We start from the raw sequence: 13,229 nt of genomic DNA, 5'->3' as shown, positions 1-13,229 counted from the left end.
ACTTTATTGAGAATTCCAAGATTGTGCCACCCAAGTGGAATAATGATAATCAACTCAAAGATGGGTGTAGAAACAAGATATGGGATCCCAGCATACATGAGGATCAACTTTGGGAGCCCATACTCTATGAAGAACTCCATCAAAGCTTGGGAGAATTGAACTTGAAGAATGGAGCTCATTGGAAATGCAAGCATTGGTGGGTGTTCAAGGATGGCTTCAAGCACAAGCCACCTTGATGGAGCTCTCCATAAGTCCAACTTAAAAACAATAAATAAAAGTGCTAGGTGGGAGACACCCCACCATGGTAAATTTTTTTCAATTTCTCTTTTGTACATATTGGTAATTAGTTTAAATTCATGTTTTTGGTTGATTTGTTGAGTATAATTGGTATTTTAGTATGTTAAATAAGGTTTTATGGTGTTTTGGTAGCTGTTTGGAGGTTTGGAATGCTTGGATTGGCGCAAAAACATAGAAAACAATTTTGAAAAAAAAGAGCATTATCCGCGCGTACGCGCACTGCGCGCGTACGCGTGCATCAAGCATTTTCACCTATCCGCGCGGACGCGCCATGTACGTGTACGCGTGTATTGAGAAATTCCACCCCCAAGCCAAAAATCCGAGAGTTGTGCGAACGTTGCGCGCGCTTTGTGCCTTTGGCACAAACCAACTCGTGCATACGCGCACATGACGCGTACGCGTCACTCTCGAAATAAGCCATCCGCGCGCACGTGCCATGTACGTGTACACGTCGCGTCCATTGCACCACGATCCGCATGCGCGCCATGCGCACTACGCGCGGATGTCCTTCCTTCACTACATTTCTTTTCTTCTCCTCTTTCTATTTCTTTCCTTCTCCTTTCTTCTTCCCTTTTTCTACCCCTCATCCAACACTCCCAAACACCATTGATAACCATTTATTTTATTTAGTTAATTAGTTAGTTAGTTTGTTAGTTAGTTAGTTTTAGTTTAGTTTTCATTTTATTTTCTCTCTTTTCATTATAAGTGTTGGATTATTGATTTTTTTTACTACACATTGCTGCCTCTTATTGCCTAAATACTATGTTGGCATGAATGTTTTTAGATGTTCATTGTTGGATTCTATTGTTGAGGTCATATTTTTCTACTTGGTTTTGAGTTTTTCATGCTTACCTTTTAAGAACACCAAGTGATGAGAATTGCCTTCAAGCTTGTAACTCTTCTTAAATTGCATGAATTGGCCACCATGTGATTTGAACCCTATTCTTTGATTAGGCAATCTCTTGACATTGGATGTTGTGCATTTACTTCAATGCATTGTATTCCACGATCATATCCATCCATATGCTTTTAGCTTGAATGCTCTCATGCTTCTTTAATGCTTGTTTTACCTTACAAGTTTACTTAAAGCATCTCAAGCACACTAGGATAAGTGAAGTGCATACTTCTTTTGTGACATCACTTTTCGTACTAGTGTGTGTTCTAAGCCACGCAATTTAGAATTCACACACTTATTTGTCATTAATGTCACACTAATTCACTCACTCGTCTTTAGTGATTGGTACCTCATTCCCAACAATGTATGCTTCCTTGCTTTTGTTTTCTCATCTTATGGTGTTATATTTTTGTTTTTCATGAATGATGTACCGCAAGCAAAAATGGAAGCAGAAGAAAGAATGTGCAGCAACCGGTTGACCTACCAGCTGAAGGTAGCAACCTGGAGAGTCGCCGTACCCCCTTGCTCATCTTTGAGTGCACCGAGGACGGTGTAAACTTTTAAGTGTGGGGAGGTCGTCCGACCGGTCGACGATTTTGGGTGACAAGTTTCTAATCTCAACACTTTTGCATTCCATTTTAGGTTTTTAGGATTTTTATTTGCATTTTCTTATTTTTGCATATGTATACATAATAAGCTTAGTCAAAATAATGAGATTTTTCAAGATTTCTATCTATAGGGCACCAATTGATTTGAATGAAGACTTTTCATAGAACTTGCTTGAATTATATATCTTGTGGATCATATTTTTGAGCTAAGAACACAAGCTTGTGAGATTTGAGCCTAATGGTGTGGTTACATCTTATAACCACTTATTTTTCCTTCTTGTGTGCATTGTTCTCTTTCTATGACTGTGATCTTTGATTTGTTTGATTCTTTATGTCCATTATTTTGTGTATTCATGTATTTATATGATTGAGGCCATCATTTCATTTAGCTCATTTACCCAAATAGCCTTACCTTTTATCTTCCATTGTTAGCCAATTTGAGCCTACGATTAACCTACTTTGTTCTTAATTTAGCACAATACAAGCCTTAAAGCGAAAAACAATAAAAGTCCCTATTTGGATCTTTGATTAGCTTAGGCTAGTGTGTGTATCATTCAAGTGTGGGAACCTTGGGACATTGGGGGAATAAAAGGGTAGTTTTGTATTTTTGTTGTAAATATTAGGAATTGGGTACATGCTCATGTATTGATTAAATGTATAGACCTTATGCATTGATGTTCTTGTGAATAGTTTGAAAGAAACAAAAAAAAATGAGAAAAACAAAAGAAAAAAAAAAGAAAAAAAAGAAAAAAATAATATGGAAAAGAAAAAAAATAGAAAAAGAAATAAAAAGGAAAAGAAAAAGGAAAGAAATAAAAAGGAGACGAAATGCCCCAAAGCAAAGCTCAATAAGGGTCAATGCATAAGTGTTGTGAAATGAAAAGAAAATGCATGAGTATGTTAAAAAGTGAAGAATGGGTAGTTAGATTGGTTTTAAATTGTATAGGATGTCATATGTTAGGTGGGAAGTTTAAGCTTATCAAAGATTCAAATTTCAAGCTCACTTAACCAAATATGCATCTTTACCTTGACTCTAGCCCCATTACAACCAATGAAAAGACCTCATGATATGTGTATGCATGCATGAAATATATGTTGATTGTTAGAAAAAAAATAAATCTTAGAAAGCATGATTAGGGGAGAATTGAGTGAATCAACCCTAAACACTTGAGCGAATAGAGTGCAAACACATCCGGTGAGGGTTTGATGCTCAATTACATGTTTTCACCTACAATCATCACTTTTCATGCAAGTTTATAAAAATATTTAATAACTCGATTCAATTGTAGATTAGACTTGCTAGTCCTTAGCCCTTGTGCATATATGCTTCTTGGGAATTGATTTATTTTGACCAAGCAATTGCATTCATTTGGATAGTTGCATATAGGTAGATTGCATTTAATTAGTTTGCATTGAATAAATGTCGATACCATTTGTTTCTCTCTTTGATCAAGCATGAGGACATGCTTGGTTTAAGTGTGGGGAGGTTGATAAACCCCATTTGTAGGGTTTATCTTGTGTTGAATTTAGAGCATTTTGATAACCTTTCCTCACATTTATTCAATGAAATAGCATGATTTTGTGATTGTCTCCCAACTTGTGCTTAAGTGTGAAAACATGCTTTCTAGGCCCTTAATTAGTCAATTTTAATTCACCTTTGATTCCACTAGATTCCTTGATTTATTTGTTAAGTGATTTCAGGTTGAAAAGGGCTAGGAATGGATCAAAGGAGTGAAGAGGAAAGCATGCAAAGTGGAGAAAATCATGAAAAGCCAAAGATTTGGAAAACGCCCATGGACGCGCGCGCGCACCATGCGCTTAAGCGTGCATTGCGAAAAGCTCCATGGACGCGTACACGTACCGTGCACGTACGCGTCGGTGGCCGCACATGATTTTTAAGTATAAAACGTGCCTAGCGATTTCTGAGAAGCTGTGGGGCCTAGTTGCAACCAACTTTGGCGCCAAAAGTGCTTTAAAAGACCAAGGATTGAAGGGAATTAACAACTTTTCATTCTTTTGTTCATTCATACACATTAGGATTAGGATTAGTTAGTTTTAGAGAGAGAAGCTCTCACTTCTCTCTAGAATTAGAATTAGGATTATGTTTAGTTCTTAGATCTAGGTTTCAATTTATGCTCTCTTCTACTTCTACTTCTTAATTCTTTGTTGTTGCAATCATCATTCTTCTACTCTTTTGTTGTAATTTTCTTTATGTTGTTCTTATACTTTGTTGTAGATCTACTCTTGTCTCTTCTACTTTCTTCCAATTCAATTAGAGGTAATTCATAATAATTGTGTTCCTTTTGCTTGTTGTTATTGATTTCTTACATTCAATTGTTGTTAGATTCTACTCTTGTTATCAATTTACTATGCTTTTCTTTTGTGCCTTCCAAGTGTTTGATGAAATGTTTGGTTGGACTTTAGTGTAGATTTTATTCCTCTTGGCCTAGGTAGAGTAATTAGTGACGCTTGAGTTATCTAATTCCTTTGTTGATTGATAATTAGAAGTTGCTAATTGATTTGGATACCACTAAAGCTAGTCTTTCCCTTGGGAGTTGGCTAGGACTTGTGGAATCAAGTTGATTCATCCACTTGACTTTCCTCCATAGTTAGAGGTTAACTAAGTGGTAGCAATAGACAATTGTGGTCACATTTGAGGAGGATAACTAGGATAGAACTTTTAATTCTCACAACCTTGCCAAGAGCTTTCTAGTTGTTAGTTTATTTTCATTGCCATTTACCTTTCATGTCTAATATCTCAAAAACCCCAAACATAGCTCCATAACCAATAACAAGGCACTTTATTGCAATTCTTAGGGAGAACGACCCGAGGTTCTAATACTTCGGTTTATAAATTTAGGGGTTTGTACTTGTGACAAACAAATTTTTGTATGAAAGGATTGTTTGTTGGTTTAGAAACTATACTTGCAACGAGAATTTATTGTGAAGTCTAAACCGTCAAAAGTCATCTCATCAGCGACGCATGCCAAAGGTGTGCACCACTCATCCATAGCCCAGCCGAGCTACTGCATGCTTCAGACGTTAGTTGGCCTTTTCATAAATGCGGGATGGATATACTCAGCCCATTCCCGGTAGCACTAGGACAAGTAAAATTCCTATTAGTAGCAATTGATTACTTCACAAGGTGGATAAAAGCATAGCCACTTTCGAAAATAACCTCAGACAAGGTACAAACGTTCATATGAAAATCTATTATATGTAGATATGGTCTGCATATGGAAATTGTTTTCGATAATGGTCGGCAATTTACTAATAAGAAAATAGCCTCATTTTTAACTGACCTTCATATCAAACATCGTTTTTTCTCTGTCAAGCACCCACAAAATAATTGGCTCGCAGAGCTAGCTAACAAAGTCATTTTGCAGGCTTTAAAGAAAAAGTTAACATACGCTAAGAGATGCTGGGCCGAACTCATACCAGAAATCTTGTGGAGCTATAACACAACACCACAATCCACAACAAAAGAAAGCCCGTTCTGATTAGTATACGGCACGGACTGCATGATTCCCGTAGAAGTCAGTCAGGGGTCAACTCGGACCGAATACTTTGACGAACGCGCCAATATTGAAGCCAAATCAGCCTAGCTTGATACAATAAGTAAAGACTGATGCCTAACCGAGCTCAGACAAAGATCCATGCAATTGGCTATGCAAAGGCAGTATAATAAGAAAGTACGACCGAGAACTCTAAAACAAGGAGACTTGGTGTTAAGGCAAATAGAAGAAGTTCGGAAACCACTAGGGCATGGAAAATTAGCTGCTAATTGGGAGGGCCCCTTCCGAATATCCAAAGTCATTGGAAAAGGAGCTTATTGTCTCAAAATGCTAGATGGAACAGCCCTCCCCAATACTTGGAACATTTCATCTCTGAAGATCTATTATAGCTAACTTCTCTTTGTAAATAAAGTGGAGTGGACATGTACTCTTTTCCCTGATCACGAGATTTTTTTCCCTAAAGGGGGTTTTACTCGGACAGGTTTTAACGAGGCCGACCATTCCATGCCTTTTAGAACAAAGAGGTCATCTACATATCAATAAAAATGCACAACCTTTTCTCTTTTCCATTCATTGTATTGACATTAATGGTCAATCATCCAAAACCAACAAAAAACGCAACTTAATAGCAATATCCACAGGCATGCATTCAAAAGTCGAAACTCACAGTCAAACCGACATATAAGTAGGATTAGCAGTCTACAAAACAAAACCAATTTAAATTCGGTTACCAAAGTTTACAATTCAAAAAACAACAAATCTCGAAAATTACAAATATTTCAAATTCTTCGGGGGGGGGGGGGACATTTTCATTATGCTCCTCGCCAGCCTCGTCCTCAACAAGCTTCCCATCGATCATGATTTTTGTCACATCTAGTTGACCAACATCAAATTCAGGTGAAAATAAGGAGACCTGACTAACAGCACGGTCAAACCCTGTAGCAAACATTTCAAGCCCCTCTTCTTCCAGTTCATGAATTCGAGATGTCATCTCACCCTTCATCTTGTCATTTTCCTTAATCTTGGCTTGGAGAAGATGGATCTGATCCTGAAGCTTCACAAATTCTTCCTCCCCACTTTTCATCGTTGTAGTCACGTCAACAATAACGTCGTCCCTCTCCTTCATGGATCGCTCTAAACTAACCACCTTGTCCACAACAACCTGTTGCTCTGCTCCCAACAACTCGATCGCATGCCCAACACATAACAAGCGCGAAGCCACAATCTACATAAAAACTAATCAATGACGAGTACATATCAAAAACAAAATTATAAAGCAAAAAGCTCACTATGGATGAATTTCCCCATTCTTTCTACACCAGTTCGGCGAGTCAGCCGCATATCCCCAGGATAATGGGAAACCCAGTTAGCAAGCTCATCAATGGGAAATTGATCGCTCCAAAGAGACTGGGAATTCACTCCCTCAATAAATCTGTGAAGTCTTTTCTGCCTGTCGAAAACCGATTTATCACCAACTATGGAACCCTTAACTTCTTCGGATATGGCTTCCAAAGACTTATCCAACTCGTCTCTCTTCCTCTTTAAAGAAACAAAAGGTTGAGCAGAAGAATGAGTGGCATCTCCACCAGTTTTCTTCACCACTCCAGAACCACTACAAACTTTTTTCCTTTTCCAACTCAAAAAGGATTGGAGTCGAGAAGTGTTCAGGTGAAGCACTCATCCACCTACAAGAAACAACAACAATACGTGAACAATCAGAAATCATTAAAATTAAAACACAAGTTCATGTTACTTATATATGCTTTCAACCATTCTTTATCATTTTCCTTCTCAAAACGTAACAAATCGGGAATAGACAAGCATTCACCAGCAGCAAAATTTTCTATTAAAAAAATCTAAAAAGAGGTCTTCCTCGTCACTCCTCTCAGCAGCTTTAAGAATGTGCATTGGCTCCGAACACCAATACAGAGGATATTTCTCTATCAGTTCACTATCTAAATAAGAAGGGTATTTGGTCTCTAACAATCTGACCTTTATAAACAAGGATTTAAAGTTTTAAAGGAAGACTTATACAAAAGAAAAAGGGAGCGTCTAGGAAAACTACTGAGAAAAATCCAAAGGCCATTTCACACCCGCTTTCGATTGAAATAAAGAAAAGAAAATATTTAGAGAAGAGGAAAATTCCAGAAAATACATCAAACATTCATACGCACGCAGAAACGCCCAGGAATTAGGGTGTAATTGCGAGGGAGCACAATTAAGCTGAGTCAAGACTTTACATTCAAAATCAGAAAAAGAGAATTTCACATGCAACTCAATAAAACAAGGAGTATACATGTAAAAATACTCCCAATCTCCTCTCCTTTCGCAGACTCTCTCCTCACTGGTACAGGGGAGAAGTTCAGCACAAACCCCCGACCATTCCCTAGCAAGCTTCAGAACTTTCAGCTCATGAAGCGACTCAGCATCACAGTACGATGACGCGCGAGTCTTCAAATCAACATGGACCCAATGGTAGGGATTTTTCTTGTTCACTTCAACTACTTTGACTTTGTCTTTTACTTTTTCTCTTACCATTTTTCGACGAAGAATGAAACAAAGAAAGGGACAAGAAGGTGAGAAGACAAACCTTTCGAAGACATGTCCTTTTCCCCACTTAAGCAAAAGTGACTTGAGTTGTGAGTTGTGTTTCTTCCCAATGAGGAAATAGTAATAAAGTTTAATTGCAATCCACTAATTTAGTGAGAAGTTAAAAACTGAAACTTTCTACATCCCCAATACAAACGGTCCGTATCCCAATTGGCCAAACAAAATTTATTGCAGTCCAGTTAACAAGGTAAACCATTATTAAATCTCATTTTTTTTTCTTTTTAAACCGTTACATATCTAAAAAATAATGAACAAAAATAAAACCCAAGTTTGAAACTGCAGCAACGTGCGTTGAGCTTGGGGGCTACGATACTTCCCCTTAAGCATTGAGGTATAACCGCATAGGGTAAGCTCAACTTGCTAAACTACGTTTTCTAAGTCAAGCTTGTGGGCTATGTACTGTATCCCTAATACATCAGATGAACCGAGTTATACCTCGGCACGTTTACCTCATTCAAAAATTAACAACTCTAGCCTAACAAACTTCTCCCCATAATCTCGCCCCAAAGTCAGTTACGAAGATCTCGGCTTAAGTCGATGACTCATTCAGTTCCAACCAGTCTATAAATCAGGAACAAGGCAGACGATGGGCATCAGAAGCATTCAACACCATCTCACTGATTATATACTCATTTTCTTAAGTGATTTTTCACTGACTTGAGCGTTAGAGTCCTTTTTGTAGGTACCACGCTTGGGTCTGAGTTCACAAGAATACGCCAAGTCCAGATTGAATTGTTATATGCTTTAAATTAACGCAAGACCGACGTATAGTTCAGAAAGAATATTCTTTCCAGAACACACATATATATAATATTTAATATTTAGTTTCTTTATTATATTTTTAAGAGTAAAACCCCTCTCCGGTCCCTAACCATTCACGAAATTGACCTGGCGCCCCCTTACCATTAGAAATTAACAACGCGGTTCTTAACCATTTTCTCCGTGTGACCAAAAGGACCCTCTTACTAGTACTTCCGGTTAAGAGGGTCTTTTCGGTCACACGGAGAGAATGGATAAGGACCGTGTTGTTATTTTCTAATGGTGAGGGGACATGGGAGGGATTTTATTTAAAATTGGAAAGTAAATAAAAAAAACATTGTTTTAAGTTTTGCATCTAATGCATTCTGCCATATTTTACATGTGGACGGAGAGCAAACAACGTTAAACTTAATAGATAGCACGAAATTATTAACAACGAGACTTAACACAAAAGTAATAATTATTTGGGTTGATTAAGCATTATTATGTCTTGCAGTCTTGGATTCAGGGTTTTAAGAACGACATGTATGTTCTATATTGTTGAACCTAAAAAAAAAGTTAGTTCAAGATTATTATTCCATATACCTTTTTTTAGAAAAATTAAACTGCTTTTCTTATTAGTGGAATTAAATTCATCAACCATAATTTTAATAGTAGGGTTACACGTAGAGACTAAATATTCTTTTTAGATTTTTAGAAGTGATATTTGTTTCATTCAAATGTTCGTGATATGACGAATTAATTTTAATTTAATTTTACATATTTTAATTTTGTTTATTCAGTTACTAATTTGAATTTTATGTCAGAGGATTTAGAGTTTTCTTTATTTAACCTAAAGTTGAGTGAGTTTCTTCGATTTAAATAATTTCCAAACTAGTGAACAAATTAGATTGAGGTGTTTCTCTCTTGTTGCATCAAGAAATTGAATAAAAAATAAACTAATTCTCTTTGTATTCAATTTCTTGTTGCAACAAGAAAGAAATACCTCAATCTAATTTGTTCACTGGTTTGGAAATTATTTAAATCGAAGAAACTCACTCAACTTTAGTTTAAATAAAGAAAACTCTGAATCCTCTGACATAAAATTCAAATTAGTAACTAAATAAACAAAATTAAAATACGTAAAATTAAATTAAAATTAATTCGTCATATCACGAACATTTGAATGAAACAAATATCAGTTCTAAAAATCTAAAAAGAATATTTAGTTTCTACGTGTAATCCTACTATTAAAATATTTAGTTCCTAACCATCTAGAAAAAGATCTGGCGTCCCCTAACCATTAGAAAATAACAACACGATTCTTATTCATTTTCTCATGTGACCGAAAGGACACTCTTATCGGTTTTTAGGTAAAAAGTAACCGAAAGTACCAGTAAGAGGGTCCTTTTGGTCACACGAAGAGAATGGTTAAGGACCATGTTGTTAATTTCTAATGATAAGGAGACGCCAGATCAATTTCGTAAATGGTTAAGGATCGGGGAGGAATTTCGCTCTATTTTTAATTTTTTTTGAGCTTATTTATAGTTAATATCTTTTAGAATTTTTGAGTACTATTTTAGTAGTTTAATGTTAAATTTGAATAGAGTGCTTATTGTGCATGAGAATTTTTGTAGAGAAATCACTCATATCAGCCGTCCTAAGCCGAAGCATAACAGTTACAGGAAGAAAAGGCAAAATTGTGAGGTTATCGATTTCATTTCCATTTCATCTTCCTCAGAAAAAAGAGAAACCCTAACTCTGCCTTGTTCGATTACAGCCTTCATAAGTCATAACTCAGAATCAGAGCCTCCATTCCAGCCCCAGGACACCGCGTCTCCCCCACGGTATCGTCTCCTCGGTAGCTTACCCAATAAATTGTTCTAAACTCGTTTTCTTTGTTAATGTGTGTGTGTGAGAGAGATATGATAAGGAAATGGCTTTTGTTTGGGGTTGTGAATTGGTGATATAATAGTTCAAGGTAAAGAAATGTATGAGGTCTAGATTTGTGCACTGGTATATGTTGAAATAGTTATTGCCTTTGTCTTTGGATAGAAGCTGATGCTGGAGAATCTTTGTATTGTCTAAGCCAGGGATCAACATTGATGGTGCTGTTGTTGTGTTTCTAGCATCTTAGGCTAGAAAGAAAAGAAAGAACTTAGACCAGTTTTACAGTGTTGGTGTATTTGAGATCTGAAACTGTGTTGTGACTGATCTACCTGCCTTTGAGCGGTTTTGTTAGGGGAAGAAAATTCAAGGCGACAAGAAATGGCTTCATGTTGAATGCTATTTAGTTGCCATTTAGAGTTGTTAAATTTAAAATATTCGATTTTTGAGAAATTTTTAATGCCAAGAAGGCAATTAAAAATATATAAAACAGGAAAGTTCAATGAAGTTCTTATTTTCATTTTATTTTCCTCAGATTTCCTCAAGACTTAATTGGTGGAAGGAATTTTACATTTTGCAGATTCCTTGATTGAAGGTTTCAACCGCTATTATGGTAAGGCTTGTTTTTCACCGAAACCTTGAGCAATTATGTTCTTAAAACAAGCCCTGATTCAGTTAGTGTCTACAATTGTGAATGAGATTTTGTTGTTGTGGAAGCAGTTGTTTCAGTAATTCATGTGTAGAGAATAACGAGCTTGATTTTATTTATAATATAAGAAATTTAAGGTTTGTTAGCAAAGAAAATCTGTTTCCAGGTGGAGAGTTGGCGACCTTTTTTTTTTTTAACTTGGAACAGGCTACACCCTTTTTGGCAGGGCTTGCTGTAGCTGCTGCTGCCTATGCTGGTAGATATGGCATTCAGGCTTGGCAAGCATTCAAGGCAAGACCACCTAGGATGCGTAAATTTTATGAAGGTGGTTTCCAGGTTACCATGACCAGGAGGGAAGCGGCTCTCATACTCGGTGTTAGGTACTGCCATTTGTTGTTCTATTGTGATGATGATCGTCAGATGGTATCTCATTGCAACAATCACTTAAAAGAGGAAAAAATCTCTAATATCAACTAGGTTGCAACACTGTTCTCAGGTTGATTTCATTCAATTGTGAAAGGTTAATTAATCAGAGAGCTTTGAAGAGGCTTTAATAGTATCTGCTTCCATATTTTTTTATGTTTTCCTCCTTGTTTTTCCTTGTCTTGTTGATTTTCAATTGTTATGATGACAGAGAACACACTCCGACGGATAAGGTTAAAGAAGCACATAGGAGGGTGATGATCGCGAATCATCCTGATGCAGGTGGCAGCCATTACCTGGCATCCAAAATCAATGAGGCAAAGGATGTGTTGCTTGGAAAGACAAAGGGTGGTGGATCAGCATTTTGAAAATAATTAGTCACGCTACAGTTTAGACAGTTGTTCTTGCTGATACAAGTATGAGAGAGTGGACATGGGATAATGCACCAAAATAATCTAATGGTATAGATCTTAGCATAATTTTACATCAATATTCTTTTTATTACATCTATACTGGGATTATCATGGTGCATCGTGTCACTTGGTACATAATGATGTTCAAATTGTAATAATGTTGGACTTTAGACTGGATGGTGCGTTTTATGTTTAAAGTTTAAACAATATGATTTGAATTTTCATGTCAGTTTCATAAATTTGGTGAGATGTGATTTATAGATGTGAATTTAATGTTTATTTCTCTTCATTTTGTTAGTATTTGGCAAAGCAAGATAATATGAGTGTATCTCAGATGAACAAGGTCTTTTAGCGTTTGTTTTGAAGTAATGAGATAGAGATTGAGAGATTGAGACTCAATATCATGTTTGTTGGTTCAGAGACTAGTACTAAAATTTCTGTCTCTGTCCTTAAAATTTTAGTATTTCAGTACCTCTAAAAAGTAGGGACACAGGAGACTAAAATTTTTAGAGATAGAGACTGAAACATTAATAATATTTTATACTTAAAATATTCTCATTTCAATTAGTTAATTTTAATTTTACTCTTTGTACAAATTAAATTAGAGTTTTAATTCTTATTTCAATTTCTGTCTCCCACTTTGCACCAAATAGAATACTGAAATTTATTTCAATTTCTGTCTTTTAGTCTCTGTCTTTTAGTTCCAATCTTTCTGTTTCTGTCTCTCTACCAAACAAGGCACAGAATGTTTGAACTGCCTGTAAATTTTAATGTTTGAAACAAGGCACATAATTCAAATTTTAATGTTTGAAACAAGGCACAGAATTCAATGCGGGTAAGGCAACCTTGACGAGGCTTTGCAAATAAATAAACATTGGCCACGGGAGTGGATCCTCTCCAGTGAATAAAAAACTGGATGGTGTGCAGTGTTTAATCTAACCATTCACCACATTCTCTCTCTTATTTATTTCTGGTCCCACTATTAAAATCAAAGGTGAGAGATTGCACTGTATTTTGTCAAGTGTTGAAAAAACTGGAGAGGATCCATTTCCCATTGGCCACCGCTTCCAATTTTCGTTATTTGTTTGAAGCTAGTGCTGCTGGTCATTGCTAATTGTAGGTAGAAAACTAGAAATCTTCTGGTTAATCACAACTTGACAAAATCGACATAAATGACATTTTATGTGAAATCGA

At 36.3% G+C, this 13,229-nt stretch overlaps 1 protein-coding gene across 4 annotated transcripts; it reads left to right on the top strand.

Annotated features, from left to right (window-relative positions):
- Positions 1 to 10,232: 10,232 nt before the first annotated feature.
- Positions 10,233 to 12,324, top strand: LOC107643650 (mitochondrial import inner membrane translocase subunit TIM14-1). 4 transcript variants are annotated; one of them, XM_088486165.1, is made up of 5 exons: positions 10,240 to 10,365; positions 10,444 to 10,510; positions 11,086 to 11,163; positions 11,407 to 11,579; positions 11,834 to 12,324. In XM_088486165.1, exons 3-5 carry the CDS (start codon positions 11,161 to 11,163, stop codon positions 11,988 to 11,990), a joined length of 333 nt encoding a protein of 110 aa, XP_088342291.1. In that variant the 5' UTR covers positions 10,240 to 10,365; positions 10,444 to 10,510; positions 11,086 to 11,160; the 3' UTR covers positions 11,991 to 12,324. The 4 variants fall into 4 exon arrangements, 3 of the variants coding, with proteins under 3 accessions (XP_016202840.2, XP_088342291.1, XP_088342292.1); XM_088486166.1 differs by having other exon boundaries at positions 10,269 to 10,365; positions 11,131 to 11,163; XM_016347354.3 differs by having other exon boundaries at positions 10,233 to 10,510.
- The last annotated feature ends 905 nt before the right edge of the window (positions 12,325 to 13,229 follow it).

This window comes from Arachis ipaensis, chromosome B5, assembly GCF_059453495.1.
Source record: "Arachis ipaensis isolate K30076 ecotype BB chromosome B5, ASM5945349v1, whole genome shotgun sequence".
Lineage (NCBI taxonomy): Eukaryota > Viridiplantae > Streptophyta > Magnoliopsida > Fabales > Fabaceae > Arachis > Arachis ipaensis.
Note: the sequence above shows the minus strand (reverse complement) of the source record. Positions and strands in the feature narration are given on the sequence as shown.

Excerpts from the sequence above, each read along its gene's own strand:
- LOC107643650 (XM_016347354.3), top strand. Across the intron at positions 11,580-11,833 it reads GCTCTCATACTCGGTGTTAG|AGAACACACTCCGACGGATA; the intron begins GTACTGCCATTT and ends TTATGATGACAG.